The sequence below is a fragment of the Salmo salar genome, chromosome ssa13 (assembly GCF_905237065.1).
Source record: "Salmo salar chromosome ssa13, Ssal_v3.1, whole genome shotgun sequence".
Taxonomy (NCBI): domain Eukaryota; kingdom Metazoa; phylum Chordata; class Actinopteri; order Salmoniformes; family Salmonidae; genus Salmo; species Salmo salar.
The window spans coordinates 7,849,564-7,873,021 of record NC_059454.1 but is presented as its reverse complement, the minus strand read 5'-3'; the positions used below and the strand labels follow the sequence as shown (position 1 = coordinate 7,873,021).

At 43.9% G+C, this 23,458-nt stretch overlaps 1 protein-coding gene across 14 annotated transcripts in view; it reads right to left on the bottom strand.

Annotated features, from left to right (window-relative positions):
* LOC106566294 (tumor protein D54) overlaps positions 1 to 14,461 on the bottom strand; it is a 37,015-nt gene extending 22,554 nt beyond the window's left edge. For 7 of the 14 annotated variants that reach the window (XM_014134190.2, XM_014134182.2, XM_014134193.2 and 4 more), the window contains exon 1: positions 14,195 to 14,459. In XM_014134190.2, coding sequence (XP_013989665.1) covers positions 14,195 to 14,210 — 16 coding nt within the window. In that variant the 5' untranslated portion in view covers positions 14,211 to 14,459. Of the gene's footprint in view, positions 1 to 14,194 lie in introns of all 14 variants that reach the window. The other 7 variants (XM_014134186.2, XM_045692868.1, XM_014134187.2 and 4 more) reach the window with 4 other exon arrangements.
* Between the last annotated feature and the right edge of the window lie 8,997 nt (positions 14,462 to 23,458).

Sequence of the window (23,458 nt, the reverse complement as noted above, 5' to 3'; positions counted from 1 at the left end):
TGCCAGAGAATCTCTGGCTGCGTCCTGGCTCGTAGGGAGATTTGCGGACAAAATGGCCAAGGTTATTTACAATCTGAGTTCTAGCAAGTTGGGAGCTGCCAAATACAGCCACCTCAGATTTTATATCATTGAGCTGATTATTTTTTTTTAAATAAAATTGGTCAGACAGTCAACATTTGATGTCAGCAAGACACTGGTGAAGGGTCACTACGCTAGCTTGGTCACTGGGTCTGGGTCAATAGAGCTGTGTGTGTCATCTGCATAGCAGCAAAACTGAAAGTTATGATGGTGCCGGGACCGATACGGAAACATCCATTCTCACTGAGAAACGTCTGCCGGGGACGATACGGAAACATCCATTCTCACTGAGAAACGTCCGCCGGGGACGATAAGGAAACATCCATTCTCACTGAGAAACGTCTGCCGGGGACGATACGGAAACATCCATTCTCACTGAGAAACGTCTGCCGGGGACGATACGGAAACATCCATTCTCACTGAGAAACGTCTGCCACAAAATATATGACCTGAACCAGTCGAGGGCAATGCCGGACAGACTCCCACCCACCTCTACGGTCCACAGTATCAAACATGGCACTAAGATCCAAATGAACTAGGATAGAGCATTCACCGGCAGCAGGTCATTATTCACCGGCAGACAAAAGGTCATTACTGATTTTCAATAAAGTTGTTTCCGCTCTGTGAAGTGGGCAGAAACAATAATTCATACTCAAAATGAGCCAATAATTGCTTGAAAAACAACTTTTTCCAAATATATATAAATATATATATTTTAAAAAGAAGCTTAGAGAAAGGACTATAATTATTTAGTCAGGAGGGGTCTAGATTGGGTTTTTTAAAATGAGAAGCTGGACCAGAGACAGAGTTCAGGGAACTATTTCCAATAGACGGCACGTTGGGGCCAACGGGGAACTATTTCCAATAGACGGCACGTTGGGGCCAACGGGGAACTATTTCCAATAGACGGCACGTTGGGGCCAACGGGGAACTATTTCCAATAGACGGCACGTTGGGGCCAACGGGGAACTATTTCCAATAGACAGCACGTTAGGACCAACGGGGAACTATTTACAATAGACAAAGTAAGTATGCATGGCTAATAAACAGAGTAGCAGAAGCGTGGGGGGGGAGCACAAAGTTCAAAGACTAACAGGTTAACAGCATAGACTTGGTTGTGTGTGTAGACCCTGGGGCACAAAGTTAAATGATTCTAACAGGTTAAGAAACTTTCCAGCTAGAACATCATGAATGAATGTTCTCCAAGAATAACAAGCCTGTCATATTTAAAAAGAGTAAACCAAAAGGAGAGGTCAGAATACTGCCATGAACAATCTATTAGGTTTAGGAGGGCGTTACACCAAACCAAAAGGAGAGGTCAGAATACTGCCATGAACAATCTATTAGGTTTAGGAGGGCGTTACACCAAACCAAAAGGAGAGGTCAGAATACTGCCATGAACAATCTATTAGGTTTAGGAGGGCGTTACACCAAACCAAAAGGAGAGGTCAGAATACTGCCATGAACAATCTATTAGGTTTAGGAGGGCGTTACACCAAACCAAAAGGAGAGGTCAGAATACTGCCATGAACAATCTATTAGGTTTAGGAGGGCGTTACACCAAACCAAAAGGAGAGGTCAGAATACTGCCATGAACAATCTATTAGGTTTAGGAGGGCGTTACACCAAACCAAAAGGAGAGGTCAGAATACTGCCATGAACAATCTATTAGGTTTAGGAGGGCGTTACACCAAACCAAAAGGAGAGGTCAGAATACTGCCATGAACAATCTATTAGGTTTAGGAGGGCGTTACACCAAACCAAAAGGAGAGGTCAGAATACTGCCATGAACAATCTATTAGGTTTAGGAGGGCGTTACACCAAACCAAAAGGAGAGGTCAGAATACTGCCATGAACAATCTATTAGGTTTAGGAGGGCGTTACACCAAACCAAAAGGAGAGGTCAGAATACTGCCATGAACAATCTATTAGGTTTAGGAGGGCGTTACACCAAACCAAAAGGAGAGGTCAGAATACTGCCATGAACAATCTATTAGGTTTAGGAGGGCGTTACACCAAACCAAAAGGAGAGGTCAGAATACTGCCATGAACAATCTATTAGGTTTAGGAGGGCGTTACACCAAACCAAAAGGAGAGGTCAGAATACTGCCATGAACAATCTATTAGGTTTAGGAGGGCGTTACACCAAACCAAAAGGAGAGGTCAGAATACTGCCATGAACAATCTATTAGGTTTAGGAGGGCGTTACACCAAACCAAAAGGAGAGGTCAGAATACTGCCATGAACAATCTATTAGGTTTAGGAGGGCGTTACACCAAACCAAAAGGAGAGGTCAGAATACTGCCATGAACAATCTATTAGGTTTAGGAGGGCGTTACACCAAACCAAAAGGAGAGGTCAGAATACTGCCATGAACAATCTATTAGGTTTAGGAGGGCGTTACACCAAACCAAAAGGAGAGGTCAGAATACTGCCATGAACAATCTATTAGGTTTAGGAGGGCGTTACACCAAACCAAAAGGAGAGGTCAGAATACTGCCATGAACAATCTATTAGGTTTAGGAGGGCGTTACACCAAACCAAAAGGAGAGGTCAGAATACTGCCATGAACAATCTATTAGGTTTAGGAGGGCGTTACACCAAACCAAAAGGAGAGGTCAGAATACTGCCATGAACAATCTATTAGGTTTAGGAGGGCGTTACACCAAACCAAAAGGAGAGGTCAGAATACTGCCATGAACAATCTATTAGGTTTAGGAGGGCGTTACACCAAACCAAAAGTAGAGGTCAGAATACTGCCATGAACAATCTATTAGGTTTAGGAGGGCGTTACACTAAAATATACAAGAGGGGCTATTTCTTGTTCAAACAAAAGATAAGGCTCTCAAAAATGAGGAAAATTCACCACATGACACAGGGCTACATATAAAAGTGGCCTCTATCAATGACGGCTGCCCCACCACCACAGCCTGGATTTTTTTTTGGTAGATAAGAAAAAAGGCTTGGAGGGGGTAGTTTTATTGCATGGAACTAAAAATCCTTGGGGTTTAAGCCAAAATCTCACAGAGCATGAAAACATCAATGCCATTGTAAATAATTTAAACCATTGCCTAAGTAGAGATCTTTACATTCAATAACCCAATCTTGACACGCTGCTAGATTTACAGAGTTAAAAATCAGGAGAGAGTTAGAAGAGCTCCTCTAACTGCACTATGGGACATACCATGTTACCATGTCCCCGTTAGCCAATTATGACAGAGGAGCAATACCAGACTCGGGCTATCCGTCAGTTTATTTTGGTTTTAGGAGGGGTGGAGCAGCTTTAATATTGCAGATATGATGGAAGCGAGACAATCTATGTAAATCGTCTGGATCATTTCCAATCCGCCACATAGATACACTTTTGTTTTTTTTAATATACCTTCCTTTATTATTCCCCAAACCCTACCCAATTGGAGAAAACTAATAAACAATAACACTTAGGCTTCTACATACTATACACAATCTATTTTACAATAGTTACATTTTGATTGTTTTTTGTCCTTCCTCTATTTCTGATGTCCATCCAGTTTGATTTCTATTTGTAACTGTTCTATTTCACAAAAGTTCTGAACCTATATAAATTTAACAGACCCCGTATATTTTTACATTTGTTATCTTATTAGTGCCACCTTTCAACTCCATTCAACCCCTCCCATCTATCTCTTAACACCATCCATATTGGATTGTCAGTCAAACAGTTCGCAATGTTGCTAGAAATAATCCTGGAACCCCTGCGGTTAGGGTGAATCCTGTCTCTTTAAAAAAAAATTAAATAAAAGTGCCACAGCAAATCAAAAGTGTCACAAAAGCAGACATTACTGTCGATACAAAGTTTCTTCATGTACTCGTTTAGGGAAACGAGGCGGTTGAAATGTTAAATCAAATTGTATTGGTCACATACACATATTCAGCCGATGTTATTGCGGGTGTAGTGAAATGCTTGTGTTCCCAGCTCCAACAGTAATATCTAACTAAATGCTTGTGTTCCCAGCTCCAACAGTAATATCTAACTAAATGCTTGTGTTCCCAGCTCCAACAGTAATATCTAACTAAATGCTTGTGTTCCCAGCTCCAACAGTAATATCTAACTAAATGCTTGTGTTCCCAGCTCCAACAGTGCAGTAATATCTAACTAAATGCTTGTGTTCCCAGCTCCAACAGTGCAGTAATATCTAACTAAATGCTTGTGTTCCTAGCTCCAACAGTGCAGTAATATCTAACTAAATGCTTGTGTTCCCAGCTCCAACAGTAATATCTAACTAAATGCTTGTGTTCCCAGCTCCAACAGTGCAGTAATATCTAACTAAATGCTTGTGTTCCCAGCTCCAACAGTAATATCTAACTAAATGCTTGTGTTCCCAGCTCCAACAGTGCAGTAATATCTAACTAAATGCTTGTGTTCCCAGCTCCAACAGTGCAATAGTATCTAACAATTTACACATATGTAAAAGTAAAAGAATAGAATGAATAAATATAAAAAGTAATTATTCTCTTCCTTACGCTAGCGAAGGTCTTTAAAATAATAGTGTAGTCCTCCCTCTGATCACCTAAAGCAAAGGTCGTTAAAACCTACGCGAGTGACGATGGGGTCAATATTAAAGTAGTTGGCCAGAACCATGGGCAGGAGGGAGTTGATGTCTCGGACACTGGCTCCCGGGTGACAGTGGACCTTGGGTCGGTCCACTGACCGTAGGGAGGCAAAAATCCCTCACCATCAAGCAGCCCATAATGACAGTGGCCCATGACGGAATCCAATGGGGAAAGAAGAGGGGGATGGAGGCTTTGAGCCAGGCTAGCCTGACTCGCCGTACCACCAGCAGATGGCGTCGTAAGCACCGAGAACCTGCTGTCTTGAGTCAGATCTGTTGAATAATAGTAGAAATCGGGGAAGGTGCCACTGGTCGTCTGCCGAACATTGGTACACTCCCAGGATCAGAGCAGACGCTCAGAGCCGGTAGGTCCGCCTCCAGCCGGTAGGTCCGCCTCCAGCCGGTAGGTCCGCCTCCAGCCGGGCAAAGCTGTTAGATAGCAGAATCAGATCATCCAGTATAGATGGAGGCCGGCCAGACTGCCTGCCTGCCTCCCTCCTGGCCAGTGTCCAGTCACCCAGCGTAGTTTAGCTTGTCTGTACGGTGGATTGGAACAGATCAACACAGCCAGAGTCAAAATAAACTAAAATCAGCAACCTGGCTGTAGGAGGCACTCAAGACAGATGCAATTTGCCTGGGTTGCCACCAGGTTTGTGGACTTTGAAAAGCAGGTACCGCTTTTTCCGCAGCCGAGCTAGCAACCGGACAATCTCTTCCCGAAGCTGCTCGATGGTGACGCCTTTTCGGGCAGACAAACCATGTGTCCACATTTTCTCCCTTCCCTTGTGTGGAGATCATGTCGCACCTGGAGCATTTGCGCCCCCAGCCATGGATAGAGCCCGCTCCATTAGCAGCGAAGTAATAGCTATGTTTTTAGCTGGATCCCAGGGCACAAACTTGCAGACCCAGCAGCAACAGTAAAAGCTAACCGTGCCATGGAATTCCTAGCTATACTTTTTACATTTTTTTAAACTTTGATTTAGATCCATTTATTACACTATTTAATAAAAGTAAAACTAACATTCACCACTTAGCTGTGCTTTTTGATGACATCTGTACGGCGATCTAGAAAACAGCCCTCGATCTCCGCATCTTTAGACACTGTCTTAGTTACACAAGCTAGTTTTCCATTCAATTTGCAACTCATGCAACTCAATTCATGCAAATATTCAAAAACACACCTAAAGAAAATATGCAAATGTTTCCCCTCAAAAAGGACTTGGTGCACACAACAGTGTGCGATGACATAGTGCACACAACAGTGTGCGATGACATAGTGCACACAACAGTGTGCGATGACATAGTGCACACAACAGTGTGCGATGACAAAGTGCACACAAGTTACTTTTCATGTACCCCATAAAAATGTTTAAAGTTGAATGTGTTTCCATTGAATGTTCAACTCTACCGATAGTTGTAACAAAATATGCAAATATGCCCAAACAGCCAACAGCTCGCAGACACAGCGCGGATAGGCTAGTCTACATTCTATATTCTAATCCATAATAATTTGTCAAATTGCAGTCAAGCATCGATCGTCATGTCACCAGAATAAGACCATCTATATTTATTGGAAAGGAGCATCAAGCTCTTCACTGTGCACTTTCACCCCCCTGTAAAGTTCATCATCATGTATTTCATCTGTAGCCTAATAAACTGCATGGTTTCCCCGAGTTGTAGTGGGAGGACCAAACACACACCCTATCATTGCATGACTCCAAAAAAAAGCTGAATATTTCCCGGGGGACAGCGAGGCTAAAAGTTATTCTAAGAGGAACTGTAGCTATACAAGAAGCAGTCTATCAAAAACGGCCATGAATTCACTCCCGTCACTGAGTAGACTGGGCTTAGCTAGGCAGGGCTAACGGAACCATCACCATTAGCTAGGCAGGGCTAACGGAACCATCACCATTAGCTAGGCAGGGCTAACGGAACCATCACCATTAGCTAGGCAGGGCTAACGGAACCATCACCATTAGCTAGGCAGGGCTAACGGAACCATCACCATTAGCTAGGCGGGGCTAACGGAACCATCACCATTAGCTAGGCGGGGCTAACGGAACCATCACCATTAGCTAGGCGGGGCTAACGGAACCATCACCATTAGCTAGGCGGGGCTAACGGAACCATCACCATTAGCTAGGCGGGGCTAACGGAACCATCAGCATTAGCTAGGCGGGGCTAACGGAACCATCAGCATTAGCTAGGCGGGGCTAACGGAACCATCAGCATTAGCTAGGCGGGGCTAACGGAACCATCACCATTAGCTAGGCAGGGCTAACGGAACCATCACCATTAGCTAGGCAGGGCTAACGGAACCATCACCATTAGCTTGGGCCTCCGTCTGACTCACAAGTCTGGTCCCAGATTTGTTTGTGCGGTCTTGTCTTTCCAACTACTACAGTCATTGGGGTTGTCATTGCCAAGCGTTGACCATAGGAGTTGTCAAGACAGTACAAACAGACCTGGGATCAAGCACTGTATCCACAATGAACAAGGCCATTGTCTGTGTGGAAGAATAGCAGTGTTTCTATACAGTGATGATAGATGGTTAAGACTAAGGCCGGGAAGATACCAGTACTGCAATATTGATTTTTTTTCACTGCAAAAATGAAAACACGAAGCAGTGGAAACTCTTTGGTCTTTTAAAAACCTGCTGTAAAATACTGTGATATAGTTTGGAAAATAAATTAAAATGACTTAATGACAACATAATGTTGGTTTCCAACATCAGGGCCGTTCTCCTAAGGAAGTTCAACCCTCTTGGTGTTCCGTTTCCTTGCCGTGATACTAACGAGTACGGTGGTTCTGGTATCGTCCCGGCCCTAGGTAAGACTACTGGAGATGACGTCACGTTGTAGTAATGTACAACACCTCTTTGGTTTAATAGATCACCACTGTACTATAGGGTCAACAATGACCAATTTGTTCAAATGAAGCAATAATATAGCTGACTAACCTAATTACACACTGAAATTAGATGTCTGTAGTCAAGACATTTGAGACCAAGCACACTTTTTATTTATTTAAATTTAACCTTTTTTAAACAAGGCAAGTCAGTTAAGAACAAATTCTTATCTACAATAACGGCCTACCAGGGAAGTGGGTTAACTGCCTTGTTCAGGAGAAGAACGACAGATTTTTACCTTGTCAGCTCGGGAATTCGATCTAGCAATCTTTCGGTTACTGGCCCAACGCCCTAACCACCCCAACGCTCCAACCACCCCAACGCTCCAACCGCCCCAACCACCCCAACGCTCCAACCACCCCAACGCTCTAACCGCCCCAACGCTCTAATCGCCCCAACGCCCTAACCGCCCCAACGCTCCAACCGCCCCAACGCTCCAACCGCCCCAACGCTCCAACCGCCCTAACCACCCCAACGCCCTAACCACCCCAACGCCCTAACCACCCCAACGCCCTAACCACCCCAACGCCCTAACCACCCCAACGCTCTAACCACTAGGCTACCTGCCTCCCCTCCACTTGACTCGATGCCACATCATTGTATGTTTTAAGATGAACGCATGCAAACCTAATCACATCCCATCAACCGTAACGAGTAGCTACAGTATCTACAGCAGGGCGAGGAGAACAGGCCGAGGCTACGGTATCCACAGCAGGGCGAGGAGAAGAGGCTACGGTATCCACAGCAGGGCGAGGAGAAGAGGCTACAGTATCCACAGCAGGGCGAGGAGAAGAGGCTACAGTATCCACAGCAGGGCGAGGAGAAGAGGCTACAGTATCCACAGCAGGGCGAGGAGAAGAGGCTACAGTATCCACAGCAGGGCGAGGAGAAGAGGCTACAGTATCCACAGCAGGGCGAGGAGAAGAGGCTACAGTATCCACAGCAGGGGCGGGGAGAAGAGGCTACAGTATCCACAGCAGGGCGGGGAGAAGAGGCTACAGTATCCACAGCAGGGCGAGGAGAAGAGGCTACAGTATCCACAGCAGGGCGAGGAGAAGAGGCTACAGTATCCACAGCAGGGCGAGGAGAAGAGGCTACAGTATCCACAGCAGGGCGAGGAGAAGAGGCTACAGTATCCACAGCAGGGCGAGGAGAAGAGGCTACAGTATCCACAGCAGGGCGAGGAGAAGAGGCTACAGTATCCACAGCAGGGCGGGGAGAAGAGGCTACAGTATCCACAGCAGGGCGAGGAGAAGAGGCTACAGTATCCACAGTAGGGGCGAGGAGAAGAGGCTACAGTATCCACAGCAGGGGCGAGGAGAAGAGGCTACAGTATCCACAGCAGGGCGAGGAGAAGAGGCTACAGTATCCACAGCAGGGCGAGGAGAAGAGGCCGAGGTTACAGTATCCACAGCAGGGCGAGGAGAAGAGGCCGAGGTTACAGTATCCACAGCAGGGCGAGGAGAAGAGGCCGAGGCTACAGTATCCACAGCAGGGCGAGGAGAAGAGGCTACAGTATCCACAGCAGGGCGAGGAGAAGAGGCTACAGTATCCACAGCAGGGCGAGGAGAAGAGGCCGAGGCTACAGTATCCACAGCAGGGCGAGGAGAAGAGGCCGAGGCTACAGTATCCACAGCAGGGCGAGGAGAAGAGGCCGAGGCTACAGTATCCACAGCAGGGCATGGAGAAGAGGCTGAGGAACAGCAATATGGCATCCAGTCCTAGTTATTTATCGTTTGTCTTCGGCAGGTTGAGTTTAGTTGGCATCTTGATTAGCTGGCATGATGATTACATCATATATATTCATAATGACGGTAGCTACGAGAATTTACAGCACATTTCTCAGGTAGCTAGCTACAGCGCCTTCAGAAAGTATTCCTGCCCCTTGACTTACTCCACATTTTGTGACAGCCCAAAATCTAAATGGATTAAAATATTTGTTGTTGTTGTTGCCACACACACACAACGATAGTGAAAACATGTTAGAAATTGCAGCAACATTTTTGTAAATGAAATACAGAAATCAAATTTACATAAGTATTTTCCCACCCCTAAGTCAATACAACGCCCTTAGGCAGCGATTACAGCGGAGTCTTTCTGTCTATAAGAGCGTTGCACACTGGGATCGTACAATATTTGCACATTACTCTTTTTTTTTTATATTCTTCAAGCTCTGTCAAAAAGATGTTGATCATAGCTAGACAGCCATTTCCAAGTCTTGTCATAGCTTTTCAAGCCAATTTACGTCAAAACTATAACTAGGCCACTCGGGAACACTCAACGTTGTCTTGGTAACCAACTCCAGTGTATATTTGGTCTTGTGTTTTCGGTTATTTTCCTGCTGAAAGGTCAATTTGTCTCCCAGTGTCTGGTGGAAAGCAGACTGAACCAGGTTTTCCTCTAGGATTTTGCTTGTGCTTAGCTCCATTCCGTTTTTTTGTATCGATAAACTCCCCAGTCCTTAACGATTACAAGCATACCCATAACATGATGCAGCCACCACTATGCTAGAAAATATGTTGTATTTGCCCCAAACATAACACTTTGTGTTCATGAGAAAAAGTGAATTGCTTAGTCAATTTCTTTGCAGATTTACTTTCGTGCCTTGTTGCAAACAGAATGCATGTCTTGGAATATTTTTATTCTCTACAGGCTTCCTTCTTTTCACTCTGTCATTAAGGTTAGTATTGTGGAATAACTACAATGTTGTTGATCCATCCTCAGTTCTCCCATCACAGCCATTAAACTCTAACTCTGTGGTCACCAACCAGCCGATCGCAGTCGACCTCCAAGGCATTCCTAGTCGATCACCAAACATTTCTATAAAGAACGATAAAGCCTTGCATTCCTATTTTTGTGCTGTTGTCGGTAGGTGCACTTGATTCAGCAGCCCTAGTGCCAGGAAGGCAAAGTGTTACCATTTTGAACACATTTCATGTGTCTGATGGTAGAACTCCGCCTACCCGGCAGATCCAGAGAGCAAATCAAGTGCACCTACAAGCCTACCACTGGCCAATCAGATAGCTGAGATCACAGTGTCTGCAGAGTTACCGTCGAGCCATAGGACTGTAAAAAAAAGAAACCTTGAGCACACAGGAATGTTGATACTGTGAGATAAAAAAAAAAGTTTAAAAAAAAAAAATCAACAAATAAAGGAAAGAGCTGCTGTATTTGAGTAAGTTGATGTTTGAGTTGTTATTCACAACTGTCAACACTTTGTAAAACACTTTTCTAAGCTGTAAAATGTGCTACAAACAGCACAACTGCAGCCGCAATGAATGATAGCAAAGTGTTTTCGATTAGCTTACGTTGTTGTTATTATTATTATTATTATTAGCAGTGTCTCCAATTAAACACATGAATTGGTGCGTCAAGGCAGAAATAATGCAGTGCAACTTGAGTTTCACCATCAACTGGAAGCCATTGTTCCCTTTTCTCAGCGGAGGAGGGAGAGGGAGAGGGGGAGGGAGAGAAGAAGGGGGGAGAGGGGGAGAGGGAGAAGAAGGGGGGGAGGGAGAAGAAGGGGGGAGAGGGAGAAGAAGGGGGGAGAGGGGGAGAGGGAGAAGAAGGGGGGAGAGGGAGAAGAAGGGGGGGAGAGGGAGAAGAAGGGGGGGAGAGGGAGAAGAAGGGGGGGAGAGGGAGGGGCAGCCTCACCGCTGCTCCCTCCCCTAAGCCTGACCATCAGGTGCATGCCATCAGTCCAGTAAGAATTTTAAAAAAGCCACATTTTGATAAACTCAGTTGTGCCTCGCAAGTAATAGAACAAATTATCTATTACCCTTGTGATCACGTACCTAACATGTTGAAATATCATTTCTAAATGGTCTGAGAAGAACAAAATTGGCAGGGCAATTCAAGAATAGCCAATATGCAGTGATAATGTATTGGGCCTATGGGGCAGCCTAGTGGTTAGAGCGTTGGGCCGGTTAGAGCGTTGGGCCGGTAACCGAAAGGTTGGTGGATCGAATCCCCGAGTTGACAAGGTCAAAATCCATCGTTCTTCTCCTGAACAAGGCAGTTAACCCACTGTTCCCTGGTAGGCCGTCATTGTAAATAAGAATTTGTTCTTAACTGACTTGCCCTGTTAAATATACACTGCTCAAATGTAATGTAACTCCAAGTCAATCACACTTCTGTGAAATCAAACTGTCCACTTAGGAAGCAACACTGATTGACAATAAATTTCACATGCTGTTGTGCAAATGGAATAGACAACAGGTGGAAATTATAGGCAATTAGCAAGACACCCCCAATAAAGGAGTGGTTCTGCAGGTGGGGACCACAGACCACTTCTCAGTTCCTATGCTTCCTGGCTGATGTTTTGGTCACTTTTGAATGCTGGCGGTGCTTTCACTCTAGTGGTAGCATGAGACGGAGTCTACAACCCACACAAGTGGCTCAGGTAGTGCAGCTCATCCAGGATGGCACATCCACGCGAGCTGTGGCAGAAAGGTTTGCTGTGTCTGTCAGCGTAGTGTCCAGAGCATGGAGGCGCTACCAGGAGACAGGCCAGTACATCAGGAGACGTGGAGGAGGCCGTAGGAGGGCAACAACCCAGCAGCAGGACCGCTACCTCCGCCTTTGTGCAAGGAGGAGCAGGAGAAGCACTGCCAGAGCCCTGCAAAATGACCTCCAGCAGGCCACAAATGTGCATGTGTCTGCTCAAACGGTCAGAAACAGACTCCATGAGGCTGGTATGAGGGCCCGACATCCACAGGTGGGGGTTGTGCTTACAGCCCAACACCGTGCAGGACGTTTGGCATTTGCCAGAGAACACCAAGATTGGCAAATTCGCCACTGGCGCCCTGTGCTCTTCACAGATGAAAGCAGGTTCACACTGAGCACATGTGACAGACGTGACAGAGTCTGGAGACGCCGTGGAGAACGTTCTGCTGCCTGCAACATCCTCCAGCATGACCGGTTTGGCAGTGGGTCAGTCATGGTGTGGGGTGGCATTTCTTTGGGGGGCCGCACAGCCCTCCATGTGCTCGCCAGAGGTAGCCTGACTGCCATTAGGTACCGAGATGAGATCCTCAGACCCCTTGTGAGACCATATGCTGGTGCGGTTGGCCCTGGGTTCCTCCTAATGCAAGACAATGCTAGACCTCATGTGGCTGGAGTGTGTCAGCAGTTCCTGCAAGAGGAAGGCATTGATGCTATGGACTGGCCCGCCCGTTCCCCAGACCTGAATCCAATTGAGCACATCTGGGACATCATGTCTCGCTCCATCCACCAACGCCACGTTGCACCACAGACTGTCCAGGAGTTGGCGGATGCTTTAGTCCAGGTCTGGGAGGAGATCCCTCAGGAGACCATCCGCCACCTCATTAGGAGCATGCCCAGGCGTTGTAGGGAGGTCATACAGGCACGTGGAGGCCACACACACTACTGAGCCTCATTTTGACTTGTTTTAAGGACATTACATCAAAGTTGGATCAGCCTGTAGTGTGGTTTTCCACTTTAATTTTGAGTGTGACTCCAAATCCAGACCTCCATGGGTTGATAAATTGGATTTCCATTGATTATTTTTGTGTGATTTTGTTGTCAGCACATTCAACTATGTAAAGAAAAAAGTATTTAATAAGATTATTTATTTCATTCAGATCTAGGATGTGTTGTTTAAGTGTTCCCTTTATTTTTTTGAGCAGTATATATATTTTTTTACTAATTGGTCCAGTACTGTTTTAATAGGTTAATGTCAGTGGAGGAATGGGAGGACCATTCTTTTCAGTTAATTTCATAAAAATAATAAAGAAAAACGAATCGAGTCAGTAAAAAGAGAGTCGTTTAAAAAGGAATCGTTCGCGGACTAGTAGATGTCTGTCAGCTAAACCATATGAGCTGGCAGGCTAATAAACTAGCTGGGTGCGTCTTGGCTGGTCCCTGCAACCCTGGATCACTGGGACGTCCCAACTGGTGTTAAACGTTACATTTCTAAAATGGTTAACATAAGGGTTATAGGGAAGGGCAAACTCATTCCACCGAGGGTTGAGTTTCTGCGGGTTTTCACTCATCCCTTGTACTTGATTGGATTCATTAATTAAAAGGTCACTAATTAAAGAACTCCCCCTCATCTGGTTGTCTAGGTGTTAATTGAAAGGGGGGTAAAGAATTAAAAGGTGCCTACACAAGTCCCTCCATGGAATGAGTAACACCCCTGGAAGAGTTATTATTATGGCGACGTCCCAAGGATCCCAAGTAGCTAACGTTAGCTAGATATTTAGCTCTCACAAGCTAACTAGCAAAGTAGCCTTTGTTTACAACAAAAAAATATATACGCTATTAAAAACACAAATACCGTTTCTTTTTTGTTGTTGTAAGATAAAAGAAAAAAATCCAAACAATATCTACGGAGTGAACCAAGTTAATTGAAAAGGTTAACAAAGAAATGTCATGATAGTAACTGGATCTCTCTGCCCTGTTTTCTCCGGCCCTTTGCGCATCTGACATTTCCAGAACGGCTGCGTCGGGCCCCAAGTTACCTTCATAGCTATAGTGTTCACAATCACAAACAACAATCATTTATATTCATTTCTTCCCCCCCAAAACAAATCAACCCACGTCAGCCCAAACATGTCTCTTATCCAACAACAACCATGTCAGTAATGTACGTTACCTTGACCAACATCCATGGCGTCGAATGAGCGGAGGTTTTTTTGGGGGGGGAGCTTTAGCAACAACAAACCAAAATAATCTGTAAATTAGAAAAAGATGGCTAGATAGCACAGCACCGTCCACTCAATCGAAACCTTTGAGCCTCTCCGTGTGTGTGTGTGTGTGTGTGACAGGATTATACAATAACAAAACCACACCGAGAGGGAGACGAACAGGGGGTGTATTCATTACGTCTCGCACCGGAAACCGTTTAAGAGCCAAACGGGGAGGTAAAACCAAACGGGGATGGACCTACCGCTGAGGTATAATAACAACGGGATCTACCTGAATGTGTCCAATAGAAACTCTTATTTCGTTGCAAAACGTTTTCCCTTCTTCCGTTTAGAGTAAACGGTTTCTGTAGAAATCGGTGTAATGAATAAATCCTAGGTACTACCTACTCGCTCCGATAAATAGACACTCTTTTCAACGCCACTTCGATGAGAAGTGATTTTCGTAACAGGTTAAGGAGAGAATTTTCGCTAACCTTAACATCAGTCTCCTAACCTGCTATGAAAAAGTAACTTCTGTGAAAAGTGTTATATACCAAAGTCACAAACCCCGCCTATTTCTATTTCGTTATCTTATTTTAAACCTAACAGCACAAACCTTGTGTCTTACCTTACATTAAGTCTAACATGTTTTTATTTTTTTAAATAGCCTTTTATTTTATTTTTCATACATTTTTGCTCGATGATGAACTTCCACCATGTGCCTTTTCCGGCTCAAATGGATGGCGTTGTCAAAGCGTTTTTCCCATGCCCCGATTTTACAGCCGACAGAGAGAGAGAGACCTCTGAATGACTTGAAAATACTGTGTGCTCAGGTATATACTGTATCTACAGTGACATGTATCTACCATTTTTTTCTAAGCCAAATTACTCTTGAGTAATAAGTCGATTGTCATTATTACATCCACCCTGTTTTATATCACCAGGTTCGTAAATCTGAAAGAGTGGTCCCGTTCTTTCTCTAAGCTCAGGTTTCCTTACTAGCTACCTAGTTTACCAGTTCTACTAGTTAACCAGTTATTCACTGCACTGTATTTGTTTTCTTTAAAAAAAAAATGTATTGTCAGGTTAAGTTTTGAATTAAATGCATTAAATGCTGTATCTCTAAATACCAGGGGTTTAGAGACATAATTAAAAGAAAATCCCATTTTTCATTATTTTATGAACACTCAAATGCAAATTTCATTCTACTCCAGGAGACTCACTCCTGCGATTCAGATTCTAGTTTTTGGAAATCACTGTTTATTATAGTCATGGATCTAACCACTCAGCTGGTCCTATGATATTTCAGAGTCTTGTGTGTCCAGAGATGGGTTCTATTGATCTCAAAACTAGATATTGCTAGTTTTATTATATGCAATATGTATGGGTACAATTCTCACACCTCAAATAGGACTTTCTTTTTGTATCTTGCTGATAAGCTTACAGAGCTGCAAAACAAGTATACAAATGCATGGCTTATAATAGCTGGAGACTTCAATTAAACACCTGATAACTCTTTAGATAGATTTCCACCTTGAAAAGCTCAGAGATCTCAGAATAGTGACATCACCTAATTTTGCAGTAAAGTGACAGTGATCGATACCTGGCGTTTCTTTAATACAAACAAATACACCAGGTAGGTGAATGATAGTCAGATTCCTCCCCCCACACTTTTACAGAATGTACAAGATGTAAATTATAAACAGGCTCATTTGACTGATCATAAAAATGATATCATTGAAGTTTGAAAGTTCTGAAAAATCCAGTGGCAATTCGAGGATACTGGAAACATCATAATTCACTCCTAAATTATCCATAGAGCTTAATCAGGGACTCGTTTAATTCAACTGATTTATAACCAAAGCATGGAAGTCACTGGGAAATATTTTAATTCAAAAGTAAGATGTATCGGCATTACACACAGTAAGGAACTAAAGAAGCAGAAATGTTTAAAAGAAGATGAGCTTATGAATAAATGTAATGTTCTTTTAGAAAATTATTCTCTTTCAGCAGAGGACGAAACAGATTTGAATACATCTCGAATTGAACTAGATGAAAATAGTTTAGCCCATGAGGCCTTTATTAGAACTAGATCAAACTGGTTTAGCTCATGGTGCCTTTATTAGAACGAGATCAAACTGGTTTAGCTCATGGGGCCTTTATTATAACGAGATCAAACTGGTTTAGCTCATGAGGCCTTTATTAGAACTAGATCAAACTGGTTTAGCTCATGGGGCCTTTATTATAACTAGATCAAACTGGTTTAGCTCATGAGGCCTTTATTATAACGAGATCAAACTGGTTTAGCTCATGGGGCCTATATTTCGATCTAGAGAAAATGAGGCCGGTGAGAAAAAAGCAAGCAATTTTTTTGCTGTTCAAAAAAGAAACTATAAAAGAAAATCTCTTTCTTCCTTAAATATTGACAATACCTTGTGAAAAGACCCAAAGATCATCTCTAAAGCACAATTGGCCCAGCGTCGTCCGGGTTTGGCAGGAGTAGGCCGTCATTGTGTTAACTGACTTGCCTAGTTAAATAAAAATAATACAATTGAAGTCTGAAGTTTACATACACTTAGGTTAGAGTCATTAAAAATCGTTTTTCAACCACTCCACAGATTTCTTGTTAACAAACTATAGTTTTGGCAAGTCGGTTAGGACATCTACTTCGTGCATGACACAAGTAATTTTTCCAACAATTGTTTACAGATAGATTATTTCACTTATAACTCACTGTATCACAATTCCAGTGGGGCAGAAGTTTACATACACTAAGTTGACTGTGCCTTTAAACCGCTTGGAAAATTCAAGAAAATGATGTCATGGCTTTAGAAGCTTCTGATAGGCTAACTGACATCATTTGAGTCAATTGGAGGTATACCTGTGGATGTATTTCAAGGCCTACCTTCAAGCTCAGTGCCTCTTTGCTTGACCTCATGGGAAAATTAAAAAAATCTGCCAAGACCTCAGAAAAAATAATGTAGACCTTCACAAGTCTGGTTCATCCTTGGGAGCAATTTCCAAACACCTGAAGGTACCACGTTCATCTGTACAAACAATGTATAAACACCATGGGACCATGCAGCCGTCATACTGCTCAGGAAGGAGACGCGTTCTGTCTCCTAGTGATGAATGTACTTTGGTGCGAAAAGTGCAAATCAATCCCAGAACAACAGCAAAGGACCTTGTGAAGATGCTGGAGGAAATGGGTACAAAAGTATCTATATCCATAGTAAAATGAATCCTATATCGACATAACCTGAAAGGCCGCTTAGCAAGGAAGAAGCCACTGCTCCAAAACTGCCATAAAAAAGACAGACTACGGTTTGCAACTGCACATGGGGACGAAGATCGTACTTTTTGGAGAAATGTCCTATGGTCTGATGAAAGAAAAATAGAACTGTTTGGCCATAATGACCATCGTTATGTTTGAAGGAAAAAGGGGGAGGCTTGCAAGCCGAAAAACACCATCCCAACCATGAAGCACGGGGGTGGCAGCATCATGTTGTGGGGGTGCTTTGCTGCAGGAGGGACTGGTGCACTTCACAAAATAGATGGCATCATAAGGAAGGAAAATTATGTGGATATATTGAAGAAACATCAGTCAGGAAGTTAAAGCTTGGTCGCAAATGAGTCTTCCAAATGGACAATGACCTCCAAGCATTCTTCCAAAGTTGTGGAAAAATGGCTTAAGGACAACAAAGTCAAGGTATTGGAGTGGCCATCACAAAGCCCTGACCTCAATCCTATAGAAAATATGTGGACAGAACTGAAAAAGCGTGTGCGAGCAAGGAGGCCTACAAACCTGACTCATTTACACCAGCCCTGTCAGGAGGAATGGGCCAAAATTCACCCAACTTATTGTGGGAAGCTTGTGGAAGCCCACCCAAAACATTTGACCAAAGTTAAACAATTTAAAGGCAATGCTACCGAATACTAATTGAGTGTATGTAAACTTCTGACCCACTGGGAATGTGATGAACGAAATAAAAGCTGAAATAAATCACTCTACTATTATTCTGACATTTCACATTCTTAAAATAAAGTGGTGATCCTAACTAAACTTAGACAGGGAATTTTTACTAGGATTAAATGTGAGGAATTGTGATAAAACTGAGTTTAAATGAATTTGGCTAAGGTGTATGTAAACTTCTGAATTCAACTGTAGAAAAGTCCCAGAATCACAAGACTAGTTGCATTGAAACCACCTTGGCCCATAGAGACGGACCCTAATTTTTCTGTACGATAGCTCTTTCAGGGACACCGTAGCAACACCCGGAAAAAGAGCATTTTCGGCACTAATTAAGGTCGCAACTCTGGCTTCGAATGACCTATCAAGCAGAAACTCGGGATTCGGGTTCGCCTCAGCTAGGCCTTCACATAATGTCGGAACTGGACCCGCAGCTAGAACGTAACTATGTGTTTTACGTTTTTTTTTAATGGTTTTAACACAAGGCGCTGTGAATTTTGGGCCGGCTCTGAAACATGTGATAGTTGGCTTTAAACGAGTTGGACAAAGTGGGTTTGGTGTCAAAATGATATCTTATTGATTGATGGACACTGACTTGATGGCTGACTTTTGTCCATTTCAAATAAGTTTAAACAGTGTTCAACTCTCACCAAATGGACAGGCTGAAATCAATACCGAAAGTGTTAGCAAATGCCATCACCGTAGTCTCTAGTCCGTAATATGTCAAAAGCATGTGTAAACAACTACAAGTCAGGCTTCATTCCAGGCCTACTTTTTGCACGGTCGCTGCGGTCAGAGCGAGCTACGGTCAAGTGGGGCATCTCGTTGAACTCGGCACGGCCTCTGGGTCACACAGAGACATGCCATTTTCGATGGGCTCATCGGGGGGAGGTTAGGGTGGATAAGCCACAGAGTTATTCTAGCTGCGCACACCGGTTCATGTAGTCTGACAGATCCGAGTTTCTCCCTAAGGATAACATGGGTTTTACAGGTTATGCTCTAACTCTGCTTCTGTGCAGACCATTTTCAAAATTCCTTTTGCCACTTGTTCAGGGTCACCTGTACCCCTACAGATATCAACATGAAAAGATTAAATGGTACCCTACATATCCTAAAGGGGAAATGTGAACTTTACCATCAAATAGGGCTGAAATCCCAAATCTGGGAGGCTTAAATCCTCACAGAAAGAAAAACAAATGGCATCACCATAGTCTCTAGACCGTGTCGAGTTCAACAAGTCGCCCCACTTGACCTTAGCTCACTCGGTCTGACCGCAGCGACCGTGCAAAAAAGTACGCCCAAAATGAAGCCTGATCTAAATTTGTAGTGCTTTTGGGTGACAGCGGCAGAACCGTTGAGGCTAGAAGCACAATTCAACCACAGGAACGTTCCTAAGGTCCTCCCGATCTGCGCAAGCCTATCCTTGACTGTGTGGAATTAACCCTTTTAACAGTGAAAACAAGGTGTTTTCATCTAACCGTTTACAATGACATCTCTCCCCATAGGAATACATTGCCTGCTGCCCTAACTTCAACCTGAAGCCTATGTGGGTTGTGAATGCCTTATGAACCTGTCTTCGATGACAATCCATCAGGCCACTATGAGGTCTACCTGTGTTGATTCTAAGCTTCCTGGAGCAACGGGAAGTGGTTAAATTCACCCTAAAAGTGGTTCTGATTTCACAACCTGCAGTTAGTGAAAAACACTGCATTTAACCCTCTATAAATCAGTCAGTTCTTAACGTCAATACTTGAAACTCAGGATTCTGTAAAAGCCCGCCCCAATGAGGATATGTGTTTACTTTCAGCTTCCAAAATGTCATGTGTGATTAGGCAACACTCATGAACTGTAAATCAGTAATTTCTCCCATCAGATGTCCAAGAAAAAACTCACACACACACACACACACACACACACACACACACACACACACACACACACACACACACACACACCGCAAGGATGGAGTGACACAGTGAGGGGCTTACAGACACAGAGCCTGCAATAGTTACCGGCGTTCGCACCAAAGAACCGTCAGACCTAGAGCTCTGAAACTTTATAAACCTGTTCTAGAGCTTAAGTCGGTAGTGCACGGTGAGTTATGTAGCTCTACAAGGTTCTCGGGTCGAGAAACAGCCTCGTCTATTTGCAATAACTTCATTTTTAACGTCGTGAAAATGATGACATTTAGAAAAGTCCCAGGATCACAAGACTAGGTGCATTGAAACTGCCTCGGCCCATAGACACTGACCCTACACATTTCTGGTTAATAGCTCGTCCAGGGACCCCGTAGCAACCCACAAAATAAATTAATATTTTCAGCACTAATTAAGGTCGATGCTCGGGCTCTGAATGACCTATTGACCCGAAACTCAGGAATCAGGGTCGCCTCAGCTAGGCCTACACATATTGTCAGAACTGGACCCCTAGCTTGAATGTAACTATGTTTTTGAAGGTTTTGTATGGTTTTAACAGAATACATAATACATAAGCTATGTTGTCAGAGTGAACATGCTCTTCTGCAAGTTGACAGTGTCCATTGCCAATGTATATCCATAAGGACTTCCCATAAATGAAATGGACATGCTGAATCAACATCAATGAGACATTTGTACTTCCTATGATCAAACATGACAAATAGACCTAGGTTGATTCAGGGCTTAACATAGTGATATATCATTTGGTCAGTATAAATGCCATTTGGACATGGTTCACTGACTTTTGGGTTCGGAAGCCGACTTCCTATGATCATATATGTCAAATGGACAAAACATAGGCCTTATGGACAAACTCAATAAAATAATACAAATGTATGTCCATACAGTTACTACATATGCATAATTGACAAAAAAATATATATATATATTTTTTACCTGTCCAACAATTACTTTTTATGAGGTTTAAAAACAAAAAAAATGTTGAAAATGTCACCCTTGGGACCTGACTTTGTGACCATTTCCCATATGAAAATCTACAGTGGAGCGCACTCGGCCCCTACGGGATTTTTGGTTTCTTACACTTGGCATTTGTAATGTTCCGGTTGCAATATGGTTTTCATGAACTGCAGCCCATTTGAGTGGTACTTGCGATTGTGTATATGGTTCGCCCAATGCCATTGAGTTGCCATTCATTTTTGTGCATTTCATGGGGGTCTTCCCTTACATGTCTATGTATATAGGGCAGCAGCCTCTAAGGTGCAGGGTTGAGTAACCGGGTGGAAGCTGGCTAGTGATGGCTATTTAACAATCTGATAGCTTTCAGATGGCTGTTTTTCAGTCTCTCGGTCCCAGCTTTGATGCACCTGTACTGACCTCGCCTTCTGGATGATAGCGGGGTGAACAGGCAGTGGCTCGGGTGGTTGTTGTCCTTGATGATCTTTTTGGCCTTCCTGTAACATCGGGTGGTGTAAAAGCTAACTCTCTCTCCTCTGCTCTCATCCTTCTAGACCTATCTGCTGCCTTTGATACTGTGAACCATCAGATCCTCCTCTCCACCCTCTCCGAGTTGGGCATCTCCGGCGCGGCTCACTCTTGGATTGTGTCCTACCCGACAGGTCGCTCCTACCAGGTGGCGTGGCGAGAATCCGTCTCCGCACCACGTGCTCTCACCACTGGTGTCCCCCAGGGCTCAGTTCTAGGCCCTCTCCTATTCTCGCTATACACCAAGTCACTTGGCTCTGTCATATCCTCACATGGTCTCTCCTATCATTGCTACGCAGACGACACACAATCTTCTCCTTTCCCCCTTCTGATAACCAGGTGGCAAATCGCATCTCTGCATGTCTGGCAGACATATCAGTGTGGATGACGGATCACCACCTCAAGCTGAACCTCGGCAAGACGGAGCTGCTCTTCCTCCCGGAGAAGGACTGCCCGTCCCATGATCTCGCCATCACAGTTGACAACTCCATTGTGTCCTCCTCCCAGAGTGTCAAGAGCCTTGGCGTGACCCTGGACAACACCCTGTCGTTCTCCACTAACATCAAGGCGGTGACCCGATCCTGTAGGTTCATGCTCTACAACATTCGCAGAGAACGACCCTGCCTCACACAGGAAGCGGCACAGGTCCTAATCCAGGCACTTGTCATCTCCCGTCTGGATTACTGCAACTCGCTGTTGGCGGGGCTCCCTGCCTGTGCCATTAAACCCCTACAACTCATCCAGAACGCCGCAGCCCGTCTGGTGTTCAACCTTCCCAAGTTCTCTCACGTCACCCCGACATAGAGTGCATAGAGGAGTTCTGTATCTATAATTCTTAAAATAATTGTTATGCTTTTTGTGAACGTTTATCGTGAGTAATTTAGTAAATTGTTAGTAAATTCGCCAGAAGTTTGCGGGGGGTATGCTAGTTCTGAACGTCACATGCTAATGTAAAAAGCTGGTTTTTGATATAAATATGAACTTTATTGAACAAAACATGCATGTATTGTATAACATAATGTCCTAGGTGTGTCATCTGATGAAGATCATCAAAGGTTAGTGCTGCATTTAGCTGTCTTCTGGGTTTTTGTGACATTATATGCTAGCTTGAAAAATGGGTGTCTGATTATTTCTGTCTTGGTACTCTGCTGACATAATCTAATGTTTTGCTTTCGTTGTAAAGCCTTTTTGAAATTGGACAGTGTGGTTAGATTAACGAGAGTCTTGTCTTTAAAATGCTGTAAAATAGTCATATGTTTGAGAAATTGAAGTAATAGCATGTCTAAGGTATTTGAATAACGCGCCACAGGATCCCACTGGCTGTTACGTAGGTGGGACGATTTGGTGCCACCTACCCTAGAGAGGTTAATGTTGAGCTTGAAGGGTACTATGGTGTTGAATGCTGAGCTATAGTCAAACAGCATTCGTACATAGGTATTCCTCCAGATGGGATAGGGCAGTGTGCAGTGTGATGGCGATTGCATCGTCTGTGGAGCTATTGGGGCGGTATGCAAATTGAGGGGGTCTAGGGTGTCAGGTAAGGTGTAGGTGATATGGTCCTTAACTAGCCTCTCAAAGCACTTCATGATGACAGAGTGCTACAGGGCGAGAGTCAGTTCAGTTACCTTTGCTTTCTTGGGTACAGGAACAACGGTGGACATCTTAAAGCAGACTGGGATAGGGAGAGATTGAATATATCTGTAAACAATCCAGCCAGCTGGTTTGCGCATGTTTTCTGTGGGCTTCATCAGTTTGTTTATCGCAATACATAAATTCTGCAAAAAAAGAAACGTCCCTTTTTCAGGACCCTGTCTTTCAAAGATAATTTGTAAAAATCCAAATAA